The sequence below is a fragment of the Ictalurus punctatus genome, chromosome 8, assembly GCF_001660625.3.
Source record: "Ictalurus punctatus breed USDA103 chromosome 8, Coco_2.0, whole genome shotgun sequence".
Lineage (NCBI taxonomy): Eukaryota > Metazoa > Chordata > Actinopteri > Siluriformes > Ictaluridae > Ictalurus > Ictalurus punctatus.
Window position 1 is genome coordinate 830,839 of NC_030423.2, and position 26,662 is coordinate 857,500.

The 26,662-nt window shown below is 38.3% G+C and overlaps 1 protein-coding gene across 2 annotated transcripts in view; it reads left to right on the top strand.

The window, feature by feature from the left end:
• Positions 1 to 3,976: 3,976 nt before the first annotated feature.
• The window catches only part of LOC108269067 (cytosolic carboxypeptidase 4), a 100,625-nt gene continuing 77,939 nt past the window's right edge, over positions 3,977 to 26,662 (top strand). The window contains exon 1 of one of the 2 annotated variants that reach the window (XM_053682269.1): positions 3,977 to 4,130. In XM_053682269.1, coding sequence (XP_053538244.1) covers positions 4,028 to 4,130 — 103 coding nt within the window. In that variant the 5' untranslated portion in view covers positions 3,977 to 4,027. Of the gene's footprint in view, positions 4,131 to 14,466; positions 14,897 to 26,662 lie in introns of those variants that run through there. The other variant, XM_053682270.1, reaches the window with a different exon arrangement.

Here is a 26,662-nt window from a genome sequence, read left to right on the forward strand (position 1 = left end):
TTATTATTAATCATTATCATTATTATTATTATTAATCATTCCTGAGTAAACTGAGGATACTTCAGCTCTGCAGTAGTGTTTGGGGTGTAAATGAGTGTAAAGTTGACTTCTTGCGCCCTCTAGTGCTCTGATCTTGATCGCGCTCTCTCTCTCTCTCTCTCTCTCTCTCTCTCTCTCTCTCTCTCTCTCTCTCTCTCTCTCTCTCTCTCTCTCTCTCACTCACACACACACGCATGCGACCATGTTACCATTTATCCTAATTCCTTCATTGTGTGGAATCGTCATGGAGACACACATGGAGATGTGTTTTTTACCTTTCATTTGTATCTTTAACCCGCAAACGTGAGTCGAGTGTCCTTTAACAATGATGTAAGGTGTAAGGCACATACATTTTTCATCCATCCATCCACCCATCCATCTTTCTTTCTCTTTTATCCATCCGTCCGTCTTTCTTTCTCCTTTGTCCATTCATCCATTCATCCGTCCACCAACCCATCCATCTTTCTTTCTTTCTTTCTTTCTTTTTTATTTAAATATGTTTATATTAAAATATAATGTTTGTTTTTGTTTAAAAAATGTAAACAATCTCAATTTCAAGTAAGTGATAATGCTCAGGTTTCGCCGTTTTCTCCTAAAAACAAACTTCTTTTCTCATTCATGTCTTTCATTTGCCAGTGATGTTCATGTCATATCATTTTAATGAGAAATCCAGCTCAGAAGTAGTGGAGCCGTTGGAGCGAATGCTGGAGTCAGTGTCCCAGAATGCATTGCAGCTCTATGATGCTGAGTTATGGCTCGGCTCGGCTAGTTAGCGGTCTACGAGATGACGGGCGTGATGGCGTTGACGGATGTATTAGCGTGAACGTTGAAGCTTTGGAAGCTGATCCGTTGAGAGAGCTGGGCAGAGGAAAGGATTAAAGCGCCGCTGCATCTTTCTAGAGAGAAGCGAGGGCTAAACCTCACCCAATGCACCACCACTATCAGCGCAGCATTGTGGGTAATGTAGGTACCCAATAACCAGAATGAAAATATAGCAACATGTCCATGAAGAATTTTAAACTAAACACAAAAAAAGAACACTTGAAGAACTCCTAAGGTTGATCTGTTGATCTGGCCTTCATCATGAAGTTCTCCACGGCTTAACAGGATCTGCTTAAAGAGAGCACATCATATAGTCTGGGAAAATGCAAGAAATGGGAAACGGAATTGGACCGAAACCGGAGCCCTGTGGAACACCGTTATTTACATTTATCTGTATATCAGTAAAAATGCTGCATATGCAGCTGCTTTAAAATACAACGTCTGCGCTCACGCTGAGTTGATTTTATTGGTAGATAATTTAAATGTGTATAAGGCATTAAATGTGTATAAGGCATCATCTTTTCCAGATAACTTTAATGATTAAAAAACCCCAACTCCATTCCAGGAGTACAGGTTCAATAAAAGTAGACAGAGCTGCTGATCTTCTTTACTTTAAGCTGCGTGTGTTAGCACTGAAGCATATGCTCCTCCTATTAAGATTCTTCAGGAACATCGTAATGCTATATTAAATTCACTGCCGAGTGCTTAGTGACGCTTTTGGCGGAATTCAGCGGCTCATGAAACATGAGGTACGGCTAATTTTAAACCATAACAAACCATTCCTTCTTTATATACGAGTAGTGTAAATCTTTCACGAGATTACAGACATGTGATCAGTGTAAGGTGAGAGTTCAGCGTCCGTCACACACACCGGATCGTATTAAACTCTTCATATTCCAAATTCTCTGAAAATTCCCTTTCATTTAGAAGATGAACGATAGGAACGTTATATCGCCATCGCTGCGTGCAGCGTAAAGCCACTTCACACACACCTAAAAACAGGTGGAAGTGGATTCTACTGTTTCCACCCTGAAGCTGATTATTTTCCTCTAACAGCGTTTTATTCCCCTGACACCACAGCGCCTCACCAACTATCACAAGTGTTTATCTTTCAAAGAACCACAGCGTACATTTGATCTGAAATATAGTTTCATTAAATGTTAGTTCCTGTTAGCACTTACGTTATAGCAGCTATAAACACTCGTTCCCTCACCATCCCTCTCTCTATTCCCTCTCTCTATTCCCTCTCTCTATTCTCTCTCTCTCTATTCCCTCTCTCTATTCCCTCTCTTTATTCTCTCTTCATTCTCTCTCTTTATTCTCTCTCTTTATTCTCTCTCTTCATTCTCTCTCTTTATTCTCTCTCTTCATTCTCTCTTTATTCTCTCTTCAGTCTCTCTTCATTCTCTCTCTTTATTCTCTCTCTTTATTCTCTCTTCAGTCTCTCTCTTTATTCTCTCTCTTTATTCTCTCTTTATTCTCTCTTCAGTCTCTCTTCATTCTCTCTCTTTATTCTCTCTCTTTATTCTCTCTTCAGTCTCTCTCTTCATTCTCTCTTTATTCTCTCTTCAGTCTCTCTCTTTATTCTCTCTCTTTATTCTCTCTTTTTATTCTCTCTATCTTTATTCTCCCTTCATTCTCTCTCTTTATTCTCTCTTCATTCTCTCTCTTTATTCTCTCTTCATTCTCTCTCTTTATTCTCTCTCTTTATTCTCTCTTCAGTCTCTCTCTTTATTCTCTCTCTCTTTATTCTCCCTTCATTCTCTCTCTTCATTCTCCCTTCATTCTCTCCCTTTATTCTCTCTCTTTATTCTCTCTTCAGTCTCTCTCTTCATTCTCCCTTCATTCTCTCCCTTTATTCTCTATCTTTATTCTCTCTTCAGTCTCTCTCTTTATTCTCCCTTCATTCTCTCTCTTTATTCTCTCTCTTTATTCTCTCTTTATTCTCTCTTCATTCTCTCCCTTTATTCTCTCTCTTTATTCTCTCTTCATTCTCTCCCTTTATTCTCTCTCTTTATTCTCTCTTCATTCTCTCCCTTCATTCTCTCTCTTTATTCTCTCTTCATTCTCTCTCTTCATTCTCCCTTCATTCTCTCCCTTTATTCTCTATCTTTATTCTCTCTTCAGTCTCTCTCTTTATTCTCCCTTCATTCTCTCTCTTTATTCTCTCTCTTTATTCTCTCTTTATTCTCTCTTCATTCTCTCCCTTTATTCTCTCTCTTTATTCTCTCTTCAGTCTCTCTCTTTATTCTCCCTTCATTCTCTCTCTTTATTCTTTCTTCATTCTCTCTCTTTATTCTCTCTCTTTATTCTCACTTTATTCTCTCTCTTCATTCTCGCTCTTTGCTCTCTCTCTTTATTCTCTCTCGTCATGTTAATAAGATAAAAAAACAAAATGCAATTCGGCAAAGATGAAGACGTCAGAAAACGTGACGTTACAGCTTCACCTCTGACTGTTACACAGCACTGAACTTGGAGACTCCTTCCATAAATGATAAATAAACATCTCCTTACTGAAAGTCCATGTGAAGGAGCGGTTGCTATAGAAACGATAACATATTAGAACGAGCACATTAATATAAGCCTGCGACTGTCAGAGCTGCTGTTATAGAAAATTAAACAACACCTTCTGACCAATCAGGATCCAGAGTTCATCAGCTTATCATTTCTATAGTAACAGCTTGTTCACAGGGACTTGTACAGCGGACGCTCCACTATTTATTTATTTTGAAGGTGCTTCTGATAGATGAAGGCAGATGATGGCAGATGAAGGCAGTAGTTATCGAATCATCAGCAGCGCCCATTCCAAACTTTTAAACCAGATCCATTCAGAAGGCCACTGCGAGGTCACGGGAGAGACGTTATACCCTCCAGCATGATGCATCAGAGCTAAAATAGAAGAACGGCAATCCTCAGAGGATCTCCATGGGTTTGAACCTGAGGCCTGCAACCGTAACCACAACATGGCTGCCGATGCTGACGTCACCGAGACGCATTTTCATCACGGTGGTAAAACCCGAGCCAGACCGCCTTTTTTTAAAACGAGGCTTTAAATTTAAACGAGGCTTTGAAACGAGTGTGTGAGCTCTCGTGCATCAGTGACCGAGTGTACAGCTTCAGCTTCACAGCAGGAAAGCGAATTCATTTTAAAATTAATTTATACAACATGGCCGCCATCGTGGCTGACGAGGATACGACGACGCAAGTTGCTCCGACGTGGAGCTTCCGCAAAGTGTCTTTGTTCCGGAAGCTGAGAGAACATCTGACGTGTAAGTGTGATTTTTAAAAAAAAAAAGTATTATTATTATTATTATTATTATTATTTTACATTTATCCTTATTATTTAAAACTGTTCATTGTAGTTCAATGGAGTGTAAACCTGAAGCTTTAAAGCTGTGCTGCCATTTGCTCTTAAACTATATAAATAAACAAATTTATTAATGAAATAAAGACTGTAGGAAAGTAATGAGTCATATGGGAAGTGCAGCAGAAATAAGAAAATATATCGTATAGTGGGGAATTGAAATTTTTTTTTATTATTATTTTTGGCCAGTGACGACGGAATGGCTTGTAAAGAACTAATTTAAATAATGAAACCAATAAATTACTAAATGAAAAAAAAAAAGCAGAAATCGTGCTTCTCTTTATTAATTTTTTCGATCTTATTATTTATATGTAATTATTTTTTGACATTTTGTGAGCTGAAGTTTTTTTTCCATTTAATTATTTATTATTGAATCTAGCATTTCTTTGTTGTTGTTGTTTTCTGTCATTGTGAGCCTATTAAGCTCATTAAAATAAATGATAAAAAATTAGACAGTAATTCTGTTTTTATTTATTTATTTATTTTATAACACATTTGAATGTATTTAATCTAGCATTTTTCATCAGTGTGTTTTTAATATGTTATTATTATTATTATTATTATTATTATTATTATTATAGACCAAAGCGTAAGGCCTAGAGACTAGAAACTTTAGGGGTGGTCTACACCCCCACTACTCCCCCAGTCTACTGTACACCAACGCAAAGTCTCGGCCCTGGTGCTTGGTGGACCTGTTTGCATCTTGGCCCCCGAGGTCTGTGAGGAATTTGAACCCAATCGTCCACCAGGGCGCACTATCACGCTTGGCTAAAGAATCATTGGTGTTGGTCAAATCATTCGTTAAATATTTGAGATTAATTTTAAAAACTACTTTCACAAAGGAGTCCTAGGTTTTTCGCTCAATGAAATAAAACCACTGCAGGACAATTGCTTGGACTCCTTAGATCAATAATAATTTTTTTAAAAAACTTGAAGTTTTCATTTACCCTCACGAGCGCACATCCAAACTTTTGAAGAGGGCGTGGCCATTTTCAGTTAAATAGCTATAACTCTTGAACGGAATGAGATATTTCCACCAAACCTGGGATAATTATGTCAGGGCTCAATCTGAGGACAGATGTAAAACATTACTAAGTGTGGCCAGTTGGTGGCGGTATAACAGGACAAAACATGAAATTGACACTAAATATGGAATCATTTGTCCAATCGACTTGAAAACTTGTACGAAGTGTCCAAGGTCCCATCAGCGTCTATGAGGACAGTTGTGAATCTTGAAACATATGGCTGCCATTGGCCAATGAATGTTCAGCAGCTATTAGACAGGGTTATTGAAGAGCGATATTTCTTAAAATGATCTTGTTTTTTCCTCTGATTTAAGTGCTTATAGACTTGCATAATATCTTGTCATGCATGTCCTTACAGGCCCTAATGTGCTTGAAACCCAATAATTGCTGCTTGCAGCTATATTTATTATATTATTATTATTATTATTATTATTATTATTCAGAAAAAGCTAAATATGCCAAACAGGAAGTGATGAAACAAATAAGCACTATGTTAGTGACTGTGTCTGTGAATATGAAGTGAAATAAAGTGTAAAAGAAAATAATACTGAATAAGTGTTTAAAAATATGCTCCTGTGCACAGCACTCTTAATATTTATGATTACTGCAGGCAATCATTTTTTATTATAGTCAGTTTAGGAGAGCAGAGAACTGTGTGTTGTTGTTATGGCGATGGTGGACATATCATTCCCGTTTGGTATCGGCTGTTAAAACATAAACGGCAGGTTAACTGAGCTACTGCACTTTAGACATCCCATATTTAGACTCCAGAGATCTCGCTATGAAACTGTATAACATGCTGAGGAACGAGCTGTGATCTGGCAGCATGATGAATTTTTTAAATTGTGTGTGTGTGCATGTGTATATGTGTGTGTGTATGTGTGTGTGTGTGTGTGTGTGTGTGTGTGTGTGTGTGTGTATACCAGTGTCATTAGGGTCAGATCTGCTTTAAACACAATCTCCAATGCTATATTATTATTATTATTATTATTATTATTATTATTATTATTTTATTTTTTTTTAAACCTATTATTATTGTTGTTGATGCTGTTGTGTGACTGACCAACCTGACCGATCAGTCCACACACTAACTGACTGACCCTCTGACCCACCAAATATCCAATTCACTGACCCGCCATCTACTGACCAACTTTTTTACTGCAGAAAGGAAGACCAATCCACTGACTGCCCAACCATCACGAGACAAATTGACTGACCAACTTTATAACTAACTAACCCATCCACTGACTGACCCACTAGTGACTGACCAACTGACTGCCTGATTCATCAACTGTCTGGGTTGATCACTGACAGATCTACTGACCAAACTATTGACCATTTACTGACCAAACAACTGATGGGACAACCCAACCACTGACCCTCCAAATGCCTAATCCACTGGCTGATCGACCCAGAAACCCGACGACCCACCAATTGTCTGATTCACTGATTTGCCAATTACTGACCAACCGATCCACTGGCTGAAAAACCAGACCAATCCACTGACCAGTCCACAGGCCGAACAACAAAGTGACCGACCCAGTGACCCATTCACTGAGTGACTTCACTCACCACCTGAGCAATCAACCCAGTGACTGACCAATCCCCTGACTGACCCATCCACTAACTGACTTACTCACTAACCCACCAAATGACTGACCAACTGACCAACCCACTTTCTCACCAACTTTCTAACTTACCAACCCAATGACCCATCCAGACCCAAACACTGACCCACCAAATGTCTGATCAACTAACTTTCTGATTACAACTGACCAGTCAATGTACCCGACCACCTACTGAACAACTCACTGACCCATGCAACTGCCCTACCTGTCTGATTCACTGACCGCCTGTCCAACCCTCTAACCAACTGAACCTGCATCTGACCAATCCACCAACTGAATCACCAATCTGACCAACTGAGCCAGCTGAAAGGCTCACCAGCTAATCAACCAAATATCCAACCAACCAACTGGGCAGCCCACAAACCGACTGACCCACTGACTGAAGAACGTACCGGCTGACCCATCCATTTGACCCGTTCATTACATTACAATCCTTTTCAAGATGTATGTGTTCGGCTCACGCAGCAGGTTGCTGCATAAAATTTAGCGCAAGGTCAATGAAAAGTTCGGGAGCAGAAGAGTACGTCTGAGAGCGTCTGGGAACTCCAGAGAGTAGACATTAAAAGTGAGAAGCTCAGCATGTATTTAGTTTCCAGCCATCTGTTACTGTTTATATCACGCCTTCCTTTAGAGACCAGACGGATTGTGGAAGACTGTGTGAGATGAAATGCATTACTGAACTTAGCGTCACTCAGTCAAGCAATTCTAATCATGCTAATAATGCTAACCATAAACACCTGAGATTTTTTTTTCACTGAATCTGAGACTCAATAAGGAGCTGGTGTGAGTGTTATTAAACCGTATACTGTGGATCGAAATACACCTGTATAACTAAAATTAGCATTAGACAGAGCGATGTTAGCCACATGCTAATCATAGATGTCTATCTGCATGATGTTTTGTATTTAGGCTAATAATAATAATAATAATAATAATAATAATAATAATAATCTTAGAAGTCAAGAAAGGAATATGGGTAAACTGATGGGGGAATATTTTGACTTTTTATTTAATTTATTTTATAACAGTCAAGATAATATTAAAAAAGTAATTTATGTCACAACAGCGATCACTGAAGCTGGGATCTGACTTCCAGAGCACGCCATTTTCAGTGAAGCAATGCTAATCATGCGCATCACAGAAGTCTAAATAAGGAGCCACACTGATGTGAGACAGAGCACTTGCTAATCACTTAAGTCCGATCGAAAAATTTTTCAAGATGTTTTCCTACTATTTAAAGACAAAATTATGCTAACAACTCATGCTAATGTCTGCTAGCGTCTCATGAGAGTGAACCTGGCTTTTATTAGCATTCACGTAGAGAATATCAAGCATCTTATCTTTAATTCTTATTCATTTCCATCACCAGTTTTTGTTGCTGTTGTGATCTTGGATGCACTGTGTGTGCGTGTACACGTGTGTGTGCGTGTGTGTGCTAGCCAAACTATTCAGCTTATGCATGTCCGTTAGCATGGGCTAATCTCTTAAAGGCTGCAGGGAAAGGCCAGCGTTTGCAGTAAATAAAACCAGGGAACACTCGATGACAGAATTTTGGAGCCTTGATATATTTCCTGCTTATTGAGCGAGTATTTCTTTCACATGCGATATACTTCTTTCAGCTCAGTGCCACAGATCGTAGCGGTGGCTAATGTTATACTGCATGTGTTTATGCTAATCACCAATATGGTCAATATGGTTCTGGACGACCCTGTTCAACCCGTTTGGGTTCTGATTAGCGATGTTAACCTTATTTCAAATATATTGCTACATTAGCCATTAGTTTACATTAGTTTGAAAAGTCCATGCTAATATTTTGTCCTGCTCACAAGGAAATAAACTCTCAGGCTCTGTATCTGTAGACAGTGTTTCGGCCTCCATTGGATGCAGATTATAATTTTTTTTCATGTCACAGCAGCTAGCATACATGCTTATGCTAATTCTTAGAACAAATGCGGTTCACAACATTCATGTTCACTATATGTACACATAAATAATATGAATATCTATGTATGTTTTTAATAATAATAAAAAAAACTAACATAAACAATATATCAAACATAAAATACAATAATGATGAAATGTTTTAAAAAAACAAAAACAAACAAGGAATAATAAAACAAACATATACAAACCTAACCACATTTCTGGCCGGTTTGTTTGTTTATTTGTTTATTCGTTTATAAATTTATTCGTCAAAAAAAGTAAAGTTAAAGTAAAAACTATAAACATACACAATTGGTTATAATTTTTGTCTGTCTGTTTGTTTGTTTGTTTGTCTTTTTTATTTACTAAAAAATTGCAAAAGGTAAATGGCAGAAACATTCTTGTTGCTCACTCCTTTCCAATTTCTTAAATAAATAAATAAACAAATGAATGAATGAATAAATAAATAAATAAATAAATAAATAAATAAATAAAGAAAGAAAGAAAGAAAGAAAGAAAGAAAAACAAAGCAAAAGTAAAAACATGCACAACCCCATTTCTGGTCATACATACATTATTTGTTTATTTATTTATTTGTCTATTTATCTGTTGATTTTGTTTCATTTATTTGTTTGTTTGTTCACTTAAAAAAAAAAAAAAATCCAGAATCTGGTAAAAAAAAAAAAAAAAAAAATTGGAAAAATTTTTTTTCTAGTTGCTCATGTTATCTATATATTTATTTATTGTTTTAAATAATTAAGTGAAGTGAAAAGTAAAAACTATCATCTTTCTTTGTTCTCTCTCTCTCTCTCTCTCTCTGATTATATTTAATTCTAATTTGTGACCAGTAGAGGGCGACACTCACCTAACCTTGCACATTTCATAATCTCCTGTTGCTGCCTAGATTTCTTTAAAAAGAAAAAAAAACATGGATCGGTCCTTACCGCCTGCAACTGGTTTTTAATTAAATATGGAGGACATAAAGGGGAAAAATCTGTAAATACCGTTGAAATGTTAACACTGAATGCTACATACAGCCTCTACAACTGCCTACAGCTTAAAAGTCAGGAAAACACCCACAGTATCCTACACCTACAGTACCCACACAAAGAAACAAAGATGCCTAAAAGGCTTGAAAATTGAAAGTTAAAGGCCAGACCGAAGTCCCGGATTATCCTCAAACCCGGCCGTGTCTCTGGAACCAAAACAGTACGGAGGCCATATTTTTTTTCAGTACAGCTCAGGAACTTAGATGAGGATTCCGATTTGGACGTCGATTTGAAACGGTAAACACCGGATCCGGATTCGGTTACAGTGTTAGCGATGTTTTGGTGTAGATTGTTGCTTAGCACTTCCTCCGAACAGGTGTTTAGCATGTGTTTTTGTGAAGAAATGACAGACGCTGTAATTTCACCTCCTCTGTCAATCTCTCTCTCTCTCTCTCTCTCTCTCTCTCTCTCTCTCTCTCTGAGAGAGAGTTCGGGTCGGGTCGGGTTTCACCGTGTGTGGTTCTGTGGAAATTGCTATTTCAGCCATGTGCTGCTGTGAGTTCAGACCGTCTCTCGCGTTACTGCCGCCGTGTGAGTGACGGGTCTGTAAGCTCTCCGTGGAAAATAAAGCGATGGGGTCGTGCTGCGGTGGGATTTGCCAACATGTCCGGTCTAAACAAAACCGTCCAGCATGTGGCGGGAAAAACAGGAAGCGATGTAAAGGAGGTTCAAGAGGAATCTACATAAATGTCACCTACAATAATCCACGTTCCTGTTTACACTTATTTATTGAATATTCTCAAATCTAGCTTCGCTGACATACAGTCCGCTGCAGAAAACGTAAACATCACGCACGATCAGTCTCAGCTGTTCACGTAAACACTTACAGAGAGGATTTTTACTTTTTCTCTTCAACGCAAAATCATTAAAAATATCAGATAAGAAACTGGCACCTGTAATAAACATTTCAAATAAAAGGTCTAAAAGAAATGTCTCGTTTATTTTCTCTTCATTTGTATATAATATAAAGCACTTTAAAACATTTAGATGAAATAAAAACCTTTGTACCTTCTGTACACACCTTAAAGGTGTGTTAAGGTGAAGGCACCTTAACCTTTGTATTAATGAAAAGTAAATCCATTTCTTCTGAAGAGTATGTGTCAGAATTATTGGCACCCCAAAAACTCCTTAAAATAAGAAATGTTTAAAAAAAAAAAAAATCTTAATCTAATGTACAAAAACCTAATTAATATACAGGATTTTAAACATTGTTTGGCAAAATTATTTTGTACTACTGAAAATAAATAAATAAATAAACAAATAAATACATATTTGGCAAATGTATTGGCAGCCCTAAAATCTGTACTATACTGTAGATATATACAATATGTAAATTTACCGGGTGCCAATAATATTGAAAACTGTTTAAAAGAAAAAAAAGCACTACTGTTCATTTTAAAAGCTTGAAACCCCCCCCCCCCACACACACACACGCACACACTATCAATATTCAATCAATATGATCTGCATATCATTAGATATTCATTTTATAGGTACTTTTCTGCTTATTTTAATATAGGGTGCCAATAATTTTGGAACTGACTGTAACAGTGTCTTCCTACTGACTATAACAGTTATAATATATAATGCAGCTACGCTAATATCAGAGTGCTGGTCAATAAAAGACAAGATGATAATAATAATAATAATAATAACAATAATAATAATAATAAAAATGTGAAATAAAGAGAGTTTTAATGTTTGAATGAAATAAATGCGAAAAAATAAAATAAATCAGATTACCATATCGTAAATAAATATAAAGTCTCGTTCGCGACACACACAACATGAAGTGAACGCTCGGCAGATTTTCATTTCTTCTACAGCACTAAAAAAAGGAAAGGAAAGTGGGCGGAGCTACCCTCAGGTATAGTTTAGGTGGTGGAGTATGAAAGGATTGGAAAGGTTTTATTTTCTGCCGTAAGGCATGAACACAGCTGTTCGACTCTGACGCTGTTACTGACATTTAACCCCAGTAACTTAACCCTATAAATTTAAGATGGACGATGGCATGCGCATCTTACCCAAGTTATCTTTTGCTGAATGTCTGGAACGTTAGACATGGATAAACATTAATACTTTATCTTTTATAAACACACACACACACGGCTGCAGAGAAAACCAGCACAGGCACGGTGCATATGTTTTTCTCCAACAGCGAGTCCTGATGTGTTATATTTCTCTTATACCACAACAATTCTTCAATTTATTATTGATTACACGTTGTACTTTTTTTTTATCCATTTATAGTTACACTTATTGTTGCGGAACATCACTTATGTAATAGCAGCTTCTGTATAAACAGTCTCTTTTTTCCCCCTGATTAGAGAAAAAAGAAATATTACAGAGAAACCGTGAAGAAGTCTAAACGTACGGTTACGGCTTGACCTCTGACACTGGAGACTCCTTCCATACACGTTACATAAACTCACAATCTCCTTACAGAGAACTTTTTATTCCGTTTCCGTGGAGCGTTCCACCGGACGAATCGCAGTGAACGAGCCGTTGCTATAGAAACGATAACGTATTATAACCAGCGCGTTAATATAAACCTGCGCTACTGTCAGAGCCGCCGTTAATCAACACCTGGCGACCAATCAGGATCCTTCTGGAAAAGCACGAACTGCACTGTGAGCTGCAGTAGATTTAAATTCACATACATTCTTTTCTTTTCTTTTCTTTTCTTTACTGCACGGTGTCGTTCCTGAGAAGAGCACCGACTCTCTGAGGGTCCCAGCGTTGTTCCGCTCAGAGGGGGAACACGGAGCGACGATGGATTATTTATTGCACGGTTCGGGCGTCTGTTCTTCCCGCGATGCTCTTCTTATTTATTGATATTACTCCAAGGAGCTGATCACAGAATAATAAGCTGCTCAGATGTCAGGAAAGTTCCTCATTTATTTATGACGTGTGTACGCAAATTGGAGGAAAGAAACAACACACCGTGCGTGTGTATATTCTATTTTTCGTTCTTTCTTTTTCTTCTTCTTTTTTTTTTTTTTTTTTAGCAAAAAACATTATAAAATACTCCAAGATTTTTTCTGTTTATTACCTACAATCAGTTCTTTACCCCATAATAATAATAATAATAATAATAATAATAATAATAATAATAATTAATGTAACTTTATAACTAAATTCTAGATGAGTTTATTTACTCTAGAGGTTCATTTCATTAGCATTAGCGTCTGTCTACGGGCTAGCATATAGATTAATTTGCATTATTAGGTCATAAACATTGATAATCTTCGATGCTAACACAAGATTGTAGTTTACAGGATCTTAATCTGACAGGATTTCTGAAAGGATTTTTAATCCTATTCATAAATATTTCTATTCTTCACTGCTTATAGTAGCTACCTAACGTGAGCGGACCTGACAAGATATAATAAGATACATTTCTTCGGGATATTTTTTAAAAGCAATCTGCATCAGTGTTGATCATTTTCACTGCTCATGCTAGCTACTATTTAAGATGAGCTAACCTGCTCAGGATTTCTGAGAGCATTTGTAAAGTCATGTTCATAAATGGCGTAAATAATCTTCACTGCCAAAGCTAGCCAGCTAGCAAACATTAGCTAATCTGACAAGAATTCTGCAGTATTTAAAAAAAAATAAAATAAAATCATACTCATAAATGTTTATAATCTTCACTGTTGACGCTAGCTACCCAACACGAGCTAATCTGACGATTTCAGACAGGACTTTTATTCTTATTCATTAACAAAACTAGTCAGCTAATCAAACACGAGCTAACCTGACCAGACAGTCATATTTGTAAATAACTTTCACTGCTAATGTTAGCTACAAACCATGAGGTAGTCTGACAGGATTTCTGACAGGATTATCTTCGCTGCTAACGCTAGCAATTTAACAAGGGCGAATCTAATCTTTGACAGACTGTAAATCATTCATAAAGGTTTAGAATCTTCGCTGCTTCACTTCTAGCTAATGCTTTAACACGAGCGAATCTAACGTGTGTACATTCTCAGTCCCAAAGCAAACATGAGCGAACCTGACCAGATTTAGGACAGGATCTTTAAATAAACGTGGAGAGTTAGCATGTTGGGTTGTGTGTTAATGTGTTTATAGAAGTGCACTTGTTATTGTGCAGTGTCTGTGGCCAAGTGTTTTGTATTTTGTGCATGGAGACAATTGAATTAAGTGTACTAGGATATTTCTGTGTGTGTGTGTGTGTGTGTGTGTGTGTGTGTGTTATTGTAGCCTTGTTTTTATAGGTGCGTTCCAGACATGCCGTGCTATTCATACTTCACATGGACACACTACCATAGTAACTCTCTCTATCTATCTGTCTCTCTTTCAGTGTCTCTCTCTGTCACTATTACACTCTCTCTCTCTCTCTCTCTCTCTCTCTCTCTCTCTCTCTCTCTCTGTTCCAAGCCATCACTCTATCACGTTATCTCTCCATCTCACTATTTTCTCTCTGTCATACAACTGACATTCTTTCTCTCTCTCTCTCTAACACTCTTTTTCTCTCATTCTCTCACTCTCCTTTTCATGCACACTCTCTTTTTTCTGTTACATACCTTTTCACTCTCTCTCTCTCTCTCTCTCTCTCTCTCTCTCTCTCTCTCTCTCTCTCTCTCTCTCACACTTTCCCACACACACAAACACACACAGGGCTGTGTAGCTGCCAGTGGGTTTGGGTTCACTACAGCATGGCACCGTTTCCCTCCTCTCACCGATGACAACTCACTTCTGCACTGATTTATCGGCGCTCGAACTCGCAGGGTCACTCTTTCACGACGCTGCTCGACCTTTGGTGTCTGTCCAACATGCTACACACACAAACTACCCAACACACACACACACAGTGCGAGAGAGACTGAACAGGTGGTTGGACAGAGAGAAAGTCACAAAGAAACCAGAGAGAACGTTCCCCATTCCTGCTGTTCTTGTTCATGTATGTATTTATTTTTTTATTTATCGTGTGACGTCTGGTGAGAGCAGAGATGTTCAGCTACGGCAGGCCAGGCGTCTTCACCTGGACTAGCACTCTGAGGGAGTGTGTTCATCCCACAGCTGGTAAGCAATGGCACTTATTCTCGCAATGCCTTCAATGCGCACACTTGGCAAGAGCGACAGTGGGTTTAGCGTGACGCTACATGATTCCTAACCCTGTACTTATGTCTCGTAAGGGAAAACTCCACCCTGAATCACATTACAGGGTTCGATCGGAATGTTTCTGATGTGTTTAGCGATTCTGGTGATAATTTGTTGCTTGGTGTTGTTTTTTTCCATTATTCCTGTGAGAAGTCTAACATTAGAAGGAGTGGAGACTTTGGAGAGAACACTGGACTCCAAGTCCCAGAATGCAGTGCAGCTTTACGATGATTTAAGATGCAGTTAGCGATCTACGAGGTGACGGACGCGACGGAATTGACGGCAGTGCTAGCATAAAAGTTGAAGCTTTGGAAGCTGATCCGTTTTAAGCACAGTTTTGAGAGAGCTGGGCAGACGAAAGGATTAAAGCGCCGCCGCATAACTCTCCGAAGGTAGCGAGTGAAAAGAGGGCTAAATAGGGTACACCACACCCATCAGCAAGGCATTGTGGGTAATGTGAAAATGGAGCAACATGTCGATCATAAATGTTGATGTAAAACGTAAATGTTGAAGCAGAGAGATGAGAAATCATTTAATGAGAAACATTAATATGCAAATCGTTCAGGGTGGAGTTTAACCTTAAAGGTGCAGTCTGTAATCTTTAAACATGTTTATAGACCTTTAATAATCGTACCGTCTCAAAGATATTACCTCAGTGAAACTCAGTGTGATTCACAATACTGCACCTGCATCTTCCCACAACTCAATCTGTTTACGTATTAGTATTAAGGATCAGTATTAAGATTAGGGGCGGGGTTAGGATTAGGGGCGGGGTTACATCATTCACGCCCAACAATTTTCTTTGATTCCTGTGAAATCCAGAGAAATCCAACCACACTGCTGTCACATGTCCCAATATCACTACTTTTCTTATTTCAGGGTTGTGTTTACGTTTTTCTGGCCCAGAAATAAACTCCGCCCAAATCAACAACCGGACAAAGCCTATTCAGATGAACAGATTGTTGCACGTTTTATGCGGTTACCGCAAAGGACCGTTTCATTTGTGGGCGAAAACGATTTGAAATAAAACAAATCAAATGAAACTATTAAAGAAAATGAATACTATTTTGCAATCTCTTGCTCATTTTTAAAATAAAATATATAGAAATACAAACACTTTGATTGAAACAAACAAATAAATAAACATTAGTTTTATATGTTGCAGACTGATGATACATAGGTTAGTGTTGTAGGTTCATGTCTACACACACACACACACACACACACACACACACACACACACATACTGCTGCGGTATGCAGAACTTTCTAGAAGCTCAGGCCTGCTCTGTGTGTGTTTATCAGTGTGGAGCTCAAGGACATTCTCGATTTGTACGTGTGTGTGTGTGTGTGTGTGTGTGTGTGTGTGTGTGTGTGTGTGAGAGTGATATGGAAAATCAGACACCTATCTACGCATTTGGAAAGTTCGGTGCTTCAGTCGCTCCATGCTTTTAACACCGTTTCCATGGTGCCGAGCTCCGGTCGCAGGATCACGTTAGGGTTCTATTATAAGTGCGAGCGAGAGCGGCGAATCTCGACCCTTCATCTTTCCACTACTATATCACTCTCCACTCTCTCCGGCTTTTAACTCCTTCACTGAGTGAGCGCTCGCCGTCGTGGACGACTGCAGAGCTCTCTCCACTTCTGAAAGATCGCCAACCAATCAGGAGTCACGAAATGCGATCACAGAGATTGACGTGTTTTTGCTGATTTTCTGCTCTCATATTGATCACGCATTAAAAAAAAAGAGTAAAAAAATGTCTTTCCTGTTTAACATTCATCAGAATAGTTTTCATTCATTTGCAGATTTCAGCAGTCTCATTGAGTGTGCATTAAAAAATATTTGTTTAGTAAAATTTTTACAAATTTTTCTTTGGTTGTCCATGCTTTAAAAAATTAAGAAAAAATACTGTCCTTACGTCAAAACCTTTTAAATAACAAACAAATTATACATTAATTTTCTACATTAAAGAGAAATTTCTGCTTTTTTTTTTTTTTTAATTTTAGCTGCTCATACATACAGTATAAACTAGTTTAGAAATGACATTCTTGTTCATTTTTGAAATGGCAGATTCCAGCATTTTCACTGATTGTGCATTCCAAACTACAAAAAACAAGTTAAAATTCCTTTCTTGATTGACGTGCATCAGGATTTTTCTTGATTTTGCTTTATCATTTAAAAAATTGCATTTATTTATTGATTTCTTTTTAAAATTGCAGATCGGTTCATTCATTAGTGCATTAAAACATATTTTTTAATGACTGATCATGTTTTCTTTTGTTCTCTGTGGATTAAAAATGAGTTAAAAATTGATATTTTTGTTTAACATACAACAACATACAACAATAACAGTTTTCTTTTTTAAATTGTTGATTCATGTGTTCATGTGCATTAAAAACTACTTTTTAAATCATAAATTAATTCTTTATTTTTCATTTAGAGGGATGAACGTACATTAAAAGTCCATTTTTGATAAATTGTTGATTTATGCTTTAATTGTTGATTTATGTTTTAATCGCTCATGCGATTAAAAACTGAAAGTAATTTTTTTCGTGTTTAGCATGTATCCTTTTTTTTTTTTAATTGCAGATTCGTGCTTTTTGTTAAAAATAATTATTAATAAGTTATTAATTAAACCACAAAGGACTGATTCATTTAGTTTCATGCATTAAAAATAGTTTTGCCTTCTTGTTTAACATAAAAACGATTATTTCTTTAAATTGTGGATTAGTTTTTTGTTGATTGTGCATAAAAAATGATTTGTTATCAATAATATTACAATATTATTTTAACAATATTACAGATTTTTGTTTAATGTTTTTTTTTTTTTAAAAAACACGTTGAGATTAGGTGATCAACTTTAAGCTCTGCCCATGTTGAACAAAATGTAAACTATAGCCAGGGCTATAAGTGTCAGTGCCAATCAAGCTCCTCATTAGAATATTAGGCCACACCCACTCGCACAGTTTCTAGGTGCATTAAAGGTGACGGCGGAGTGCAGGTATGGTGTCGTGCATGAGGAAACAGTTGTCTCTGCAGTTATTTTAGATTCTGCTCTATCCCATGTGGCATTTAAATGTCTCGATTCTGCCAGAGACACGTGGAGATTTAGGAAGCTTAAACCCCAAAGCCAGAGGATTTATTGATGCCACACTGCACATGAAATACGACCCCGAGGAAAAATCTCGTCAGCATAGAAACGCTAGACTTCATCATTTCTGAGAATTATTAAAGGTGGATGTTTAATGAGGAAGTGGAAATGGAAAATATCCAAAAATCACCCCATCTTTACTGAAGATAGATTACTCCGAGAATGACACTCATCACCAAAATATATACATCACCAACAATGGTTGATACTTTTGCAAATATCAAAGCTAAATTGTTGTGGTATAAGAGGAATAAAACACTTAGGGACACGCGGTTATAGGAAAGTAATCAACACCACACGCAGTGTTTAATTCAGTTCACACGACTGATCACATGACTGATCACATGACTGATCACATGACTGATCACATGACTGATCACATGACTGATCACTCACAGTCATAACATGATGCTGAATTTTTTGCTAAAATTTGTTTCGACTGATGAAATAAACACAGTTGTTGCATAAGTTTTGACCCTGTGGTGTGTGTGTGTGTGTGTGTGTGTGTGTGTGTGTTGCTGTGTGAGATCATTCTGCTTTTCTGAGAGGACACAATCAGCGTGTAGGATTTGGAGTAAAGCTGCTCTGAGCCAGAGCTCTGTCTCTCAGTTTACTCTCTAATTTCCTCCTGAAGTTCAAGGTTAAGTCTGAGATCTTCTACCCGAGGAGCCACACACTCCACACACACACTCCACACACACACTCCACACACACACAACACACACACACTCCACACACACACTCCACACACACACACAACACATACACAACACACACTCCACACACACACACACAACACACACACTCCACACACACACTCCACACACACTCCACACACACACTCCACACACACACAACACACACACACTCCACACACACACTCCACACACACACTCCACACACACACAACACATACACAACACACACTCCACACACACACTCCACACACACACAACACACACACACTCCACACACACACAACACACACACACTCCACACACACACTCCACACACACACACTCCACACACACACTCCACACACACACAACACACACACACTCCACACACACACTCCACACACACACACTCCACACACACACAACACATACACAACACACACTCCACACACACACAACACACACACACTCCACACACACTCCACACACACACAACACACACACACTCCACACACACACTCCACACACACACAACACACACACACTCCACACACACTCCACACACACACAACACACACACACTCCACACACACACTCCACACACACACTCCACACACACACAACACATACACAACACACACTCCACACACACACACAACACACACACTCCACACACACACTCCACACACACACAACACATACACAACACACACTCCACACACACACACAACACACACACTCCACACACACACTCCACACACACACAACACACACACTCCACACACACACTCCACACACACTCCACACACACACTCCACACACACACTCCACACACACACTCAACACACTCAACACACTCAACACACTCCACACACACACTCAACACACACTCCACACACTCCACACAGTCCACACACACAACACACACTCCACACACACACTCCACACACACACTCCACACACACTCCACACACACTCCACACACACACTCCACACACACACTCCACACACACACTCCACACACTCAACACACTCAACACACTCCACACACACACTCCACACACACACTCAACACACTCCACACACTCCACACACACACTCCACACACACTCCACACACACAGTCCACACACACAACACACACTCCACACACACACTCCACACACACTCAACACACTCCACACACACTCCACACACACTCCACACACACACTCCACACACACTCCACACACACTCCACACACACTCCACACACACTCCACACACTCCACACACCCCACACACTCCACACACACTCCACACACTTCCATACACTTCGACACACTGTACATTATGCATCTCTACTGTATATGTGAAATCTGATATGATGTTAAGTTAAAGGCCTGTAATAAAAAAAAGCTGTAAATTTTGCAGGTGCTGATATCAGAAATGTCCTGTGTTGGTTGTGCATGTGCACGCAGAAAGCAGTTTACGTTTGATCCTAAATGATTTCTGCACGATGAGGGTCGGGTGTCCCCGTCTCGTCTTCCCCTGGAACTCGGCCCACTTTCAGGTGGCTTGATTTACTGTGTTTTTTTTTAATCGAATTCTGCGAGTGTCAGGACCGGGAGTTGGAAGTCTCAGTGGACACCGTGCTCCGAGACGTATCGTATGGTTCAGAGGCGTCTGTGGCATTTGGCTGTTTTTCAAACAGAGCCCGGGATCCATTACGGAGACGATTGAAGCTTTTATGGGATTAAAACACGGCGGCATGACACAGGCGCGCTAAAGAAGAGTTTAAAGAGCAGCGCATTATTACATTAGCACAGTCAGTGTGGGAGAAGGATTACAGATGTGATGATACAACAGTATGATGATAAATGCTGATACGTAAATCGGAAATTTTTACCTTGTATAACGTTAAATTAATACTAAGAAGCTTTATATTTAAAAAGCATTGAGGCAGATCGGTACTGTACACTGAACATTGCACTATATTATTTACATTTAAAATACTCTTGCTGGATTTGATTATTTTACATAATTGCAGGTGTTTTTATCGAGAATCAGGACTTGAGAATTGTACAGAGGCCTGGAGAGGACAATGAAAGCTTTTTCAGATGCAAAATGTATTCAATGTCACAACAACAAACCAAATTGAGGTCTTTAAAGAGACATTATTTAATTATTTGTATTCACAGTTTCATAGTAACCATTATGGCTACCTTTTTGTTACACTGTGGCTAAATTTTAAACATCGTGGTGACCTTTTTAGCTACGTTTTCTTTTTTGTTACATTTTATTACATCGAGGCTCAATTTTGCTACATTTTGTTACATCGAGGCTAAATTTTGCTACATTTTGTTACATTTAGTTATATTGAAGCTACAGGCTAAATTTCTTCTCTAGTTGAAAGAAACGTGCTTGTTCAGTTTATCAGTTAAATCATAAGCATGCTTTCATTAGACAAGGTCAGGAATTAACCAAGATATAATTAAACAGATATTACTTCCACACAGGTCAGAGAGGAATTACCATGACAACCAGATAAAAATAATGAAGGGAGAGAGAGAGAGAGAGAGAGAGAGAGAGAGAGAGAGAGAGAGAGAGAGAGAGAGAGAGAGAAAGCGAAAGCTGAATTTAGAAGATGGTCATCAAACGCTGATTTCGACTCCCTTCATTAAAAAGACGCGAAAGAGGACTCCTAGCCGGAGAAGCTGATTTTCTCTCAGATCTTTGTGTTAATGAAGCGTAATACTTAATGATGATTAGAACGAAGCCGTTAAACCGTTGCTTGTGTCCTGCGAATGGAAAATAGCATGATTCAGGGAAGAGTGGCCTGTTAACTAGCTTATCATCCGCTAATGTGAAAGGGGGAGTTGAGCTGAAATTACATTGATCATTTTATTATCAGACTCTCTTATTATCAGCGAGACCTCGTAATCAACCCCGAGAAATCACTGGCACAATGGATTCTCTTCTGCGTCTGAACACGAGGCCTAATTGGAAAAGAATGGACCATTATCCAGTTAATCTCAGAGAGTAATTTGGCTCTCATTGTTAACGAGATGAGAGAGAGTAGCGTCGGTGTAGCATTCAGTCATAATGTGATATTTTGCATTAAGCACACAAGCATCGTTTCCTCTCTTTCTTTCATTCTTACTTTCTCCTCTCTCTCTCTCTCTCTCTCTCTCTCTCTCTCTCTCAGAAGAATGATGAGATGATAAAGTTCGCTCTTGATTTGCAGTTCACTTGAAATGTAATTCATTTGTGTGTGTGTGTGTGTGTGTGTGTGAGAGAGAGAGAGAGAGAGAAAGTGTGAATAAAATAGTCACGTTTTTTATTTATTTACAGAACGCCACATCGTAATTTTCTCCGTTTACAGCCTCTCTTTTTTTCTTTCAATCGGAGAAAAATGTTCCCGCAGCTTGCGGTTTTACTGAGAAACTCTGACTGTCTGACTGTCTCATGCGCTGACACTGGAGACTCCTTCCACACATGTTACATAAATCAGTAAATCATTATTTTTTAAATTACTATTATCATCCGCGGCGCGTCCGACTGTACGAGTCGCTGTGTACGAGCTGTTGCTATAGAAACGATAACGTATTAGAACGTGCGCATTAATATAAACCTGCGCTACAGTCAGAGCTGCTGTACAAACAGTAAACCTCACTTATAAACCCCCCCCCCCTCCCCCACTCCTTCCACTCAATTTTAATTTATGTATTTAGACCCCTCGCCCATCCCTCTGTTTGGCTCGGCCACTGAGAATGGAATATCAACTCTTTATAATCGGTAGTACAGTGTCCGGTTATAGCCTCTGTTGCATGTCTATATTTAAGCAGATGTATAGAGTTGCAGCGGAGGAACACTGCAGTCCCTCTGTGGTAATCGGACATTTACAACACCAATCACTCAGATCAGGTTTAGGTTTTTTTCTGTGATTGACGTGGTGATATGGGAGTTTGGCACATGTCCTGCGTACAGGGTGGACGAAACGGGTAGAAGCAGCTGAACGCTGGCTCTTTCATTTCTCAAATCTTTATACATTAACAAACACTGCAGTGAACACTTTACATTCCCTCTGAAAACTTTTACACCAAGAGTTCCGTCAAACAGCCGGAGTGGCTGCAGATCTCCTTCCAAGCGGCAGGAGAACAAAACGCACAGCAACGTTGGCCCTTTACCGATTAGTAAATGTTTACACAGGCTCTGTGAAAGTTTACACTATAAACAACACTTTAAATTAGTTCTGAGAACATTTACAAAGGCAAAAAGTGAAAACGGTGTAACATTACACTAGGCTCCCAAAACCTTTACACAGACCCTGCGAAAGTTTACACCATGTTAGCAAATCTTTACATGCACGTAGATAACCTTTAAACAACCGTAATGAAACTTTACACTAGCCTTTCAAACATTTACATGAAACCGTGACAAATTCATAAAACTTTTTAATAAGCTTTTTCGCTTGCTGCAGGGAAACTTTACACTAGCCGATCAAACAGCGAAGCTTTACACTGTTTTGGTCAACCTTTAGACTGCCTCAGAAGAAAATTACGCAACAGAAGAAAATCTTTACGTTGACGTGATGAAACTTTACACTAGTTTAGCACAACTTTACACAGACTAAAGAAAAATTTACAATAGCCAAACAAACCTGTTTGCGTGCTCAGTGAAACTTTACGCTACCAGGTCAAACTTTTAAATTCACTCAGTGAAAGTTTACAGTGGCTCAGTAAAAAACTTTTTAGCCTGCACAAACCTTTACTTTACCCTAGATATGCATTATCTCATCAAACCATTTTGTTAACTGCCTGGTAAACCTTTATGCAGGCTCAGTGAAACTTTACACCAGCTTAGTCAAAATGTATTGTGGCTCGGAGAAACTTTGCACCAGCCTGGCAAACTTTTATACAAGCTTGGATTACTAGCACAGCAGTTTTTACTCGGGAAACTTTCATGCTTACTTAGTAAACCTTTACACTAATCCAGCAAACTTCTTAACAAATCGAAGGAAACATTATACTACTTTCAGCCTAGCACTAAGTAACACTTGCACTGAGTATGAAAACTTTACACCAGTCCATTGGTGTGTGTGCCCTAGCAACACTTTACATCAACCCAGGACACCTTTACATTGGCATAGTAAAACTTCACACTAGTGTAGCAAACCTTTGGAGAAACTTTACACGTCCCAGTTTCTCGGAACAAAGTAATAAATCTTTACACAAACCCAGTAATCCCAATTTATCCGCGGATGTCAAATAAACGTCATAACAACTAGAAAAACTATCACCGCTTTCACTACTTTTACTTTTTACACACTTGCCTTTCGAACATAAGTTTAAAAACGAAATATTCCCAGTCCGGCAGACAGTAATGCGAGCTCAAAAACCCCACAGAAGAATGTGGAATTGAAAATGTTGATGATAAAATAAAGATGCCGATAATGATGAAATAAGATTTTATGGGAAAGTTTGCTTTAGTGCATTTGTTATTTGAGCTGCTGAAGAGTTTTAATCGGACCCGGTTTTGTCTCTGAGCGACAGTTAAGACAGGTTTAAAATAGATCTCTGTTCTCCTGGGAAAAGCTGAGTAATGTGGACAGCTGACAACGAGAGGAAAACGCTTGCTAATTACATTACAGCACAATTTGAACCCTTTCAAAAGTGGACGAGGTTCTGGCACAGCCCGAGGTCAAAGTCGGATCTAAAAACAAATACCACGATGTAATCGTTATTAAAGAATGCTTCGATTAAAAACGAAGACAGATCCACCGATTAGATGTAAATAAAATCTTAATCTGAATCTATCTCAAGCTGCACTTCATGGAAATCATGTAATTAATGAATAATTCATGCTAATGAACTCTCAGAAAAAGGGCTAGTGATACTTTTAGAACAATTTTTAAAAAATATTACTCAGTAAGATAATTAAGATACAACAGTCAATTAACACAATAAATTGTGTCCCTTTGATCATTTTAAAGTTACACTACATTCATATTTACACAAACATGCATCGGGTTCTGACCCAGCCCGCTAAAATACATCTTCTTGAAAAAAAAAATTTGTCATTTAATTGAAAGTTTGGGGAAAAAGAAGTGTTAGCCCCTGTTAAATCCCTGTTAATCCACGTAGTCCCAAAATACGCTAATGATTAGGGGTGTAACGATCAGATGAACTGATTTAAAAGGCAACGATTGAAACGAATCAAGGTTCATAAGAAGAGTTTTATCCGAGAATAAAGACTAAAAAATGTCTGAGTATTTTTAAAGCCACGTGAATAATTAAACAGGCTAGCGAAGTGATTTAGCCGTAACTTTTAAAAGAATCATTTTCTATGTGATGATCGTTCACGGATTAATGGTAGGCCGAGCCCAGATTCTGAAGGAAGTTGTTCACGTCGTCAAATACAGAATCTTCGATATTTCGTATTAAATATGGAATTGTTGCTATAAGAATGTGAATTATATCGTATCATGTGGAAGCCTGAGGTTTAAACCCTGCACTAATGATGTGATTGTTCAGTAGCAAGCTAAAAAAAAAAACATGATAAATAATCCAATTTAAATCTATTTCATGTCCAGGGTTTATCTCAAAATGTGTAAAAGGTCAACAGGGGTGAATACTTATGAGCGACACTATGGTAAAACCAAAATGTAGAATATTTGTGGTGATTTTTTTGTTTGTTTTGGCCATGAACTATAGTGTGTTTATGTGTTTTATGTTTATTCTGTCTGGGTATTATTCAGAATGTACCTTTACGATCAACCTACGTGAGTTAAAGGTGCGATAGTTGCTTTTAAGTGGCTAGAGACCTAATCTTGGGGGGAAACAAACACATTTAAGATGAGTTGTTGACGTGTCACTAAACTGATTTTTGGTCCCGCCCACTCAACGTCAGACAGAGTGTAACGTGACTCTGAATCAGAGCGATAAAGAAACACTTTTTTTCTGAGACCGCATATGAGAGTATCACAGAAGTCTATTTAAAACCTTTAAACAGTCTTTAGTCTACCGCCCCCTGGTGCTCATGGACTTATCAGACCCCTGGTGCTCATGGAGTGATCAGACCGTCCGATGCAGAGCTGAACTCTGCACTCCTGTCACATGACGTGTCTTTTAGCATCTGATTTTACTCATCTCATCGTTTGTCATGCCGACTTTTTTGGAAGCGATGCTGCTCAAAGTGTAGCGAAATAACACAAACGTTTTCTTCAAACAGAAGGAAATGTCAAACAAAACAAAACAACACCATGAAACAAACATTAAAAATCGAATAAAAGGAAGCCGTAGTGTTTCAGTGATCAAAAGTGCTTTAAATCGTGGTTTCTATCCAGTTTCTTTAATTTTACTAAACGATAGTTAATGATGACTCACCTGGGCTTTCACTTGAGATATATATTTATATATATATATAAATCTGGGTGTCTATAAATCTCAAGATCATGTCACTGTTTTGGACAGAGAGGAGCCGTGTGGAAATGCTCTCAGATTTAGAAGATGATTGTGGAAATAATTCAATTAAATACGATACAATCTGAATAAATCAAATAAACATAAATAACTGGAGAAAGATCTTAGAAGAGAAAACGTACAACGCTTGTGTAAGCGTTCAGAACCCATTCTTTTTTTATTGTCTTATTAACGTGAAGAGAGAGAATGAAGAGAGAGAGAATAAAGAGAGAATAGAGAGAGAATAAAGAGAGAGAGAGAATAGACAGAGAGAATAAAGAGAGAGAGAATAAAGAGAGAGAGAATAAAGAGAGAGAGAATAAAGAGAGAGAGAATAAAGAGAGAGAGAATAGACAGAGAGAATAAAGAGAGAATAAAGAGAGAGAGAGAATAGAGAGAGAGAATAAAGAGAGAGAGTAA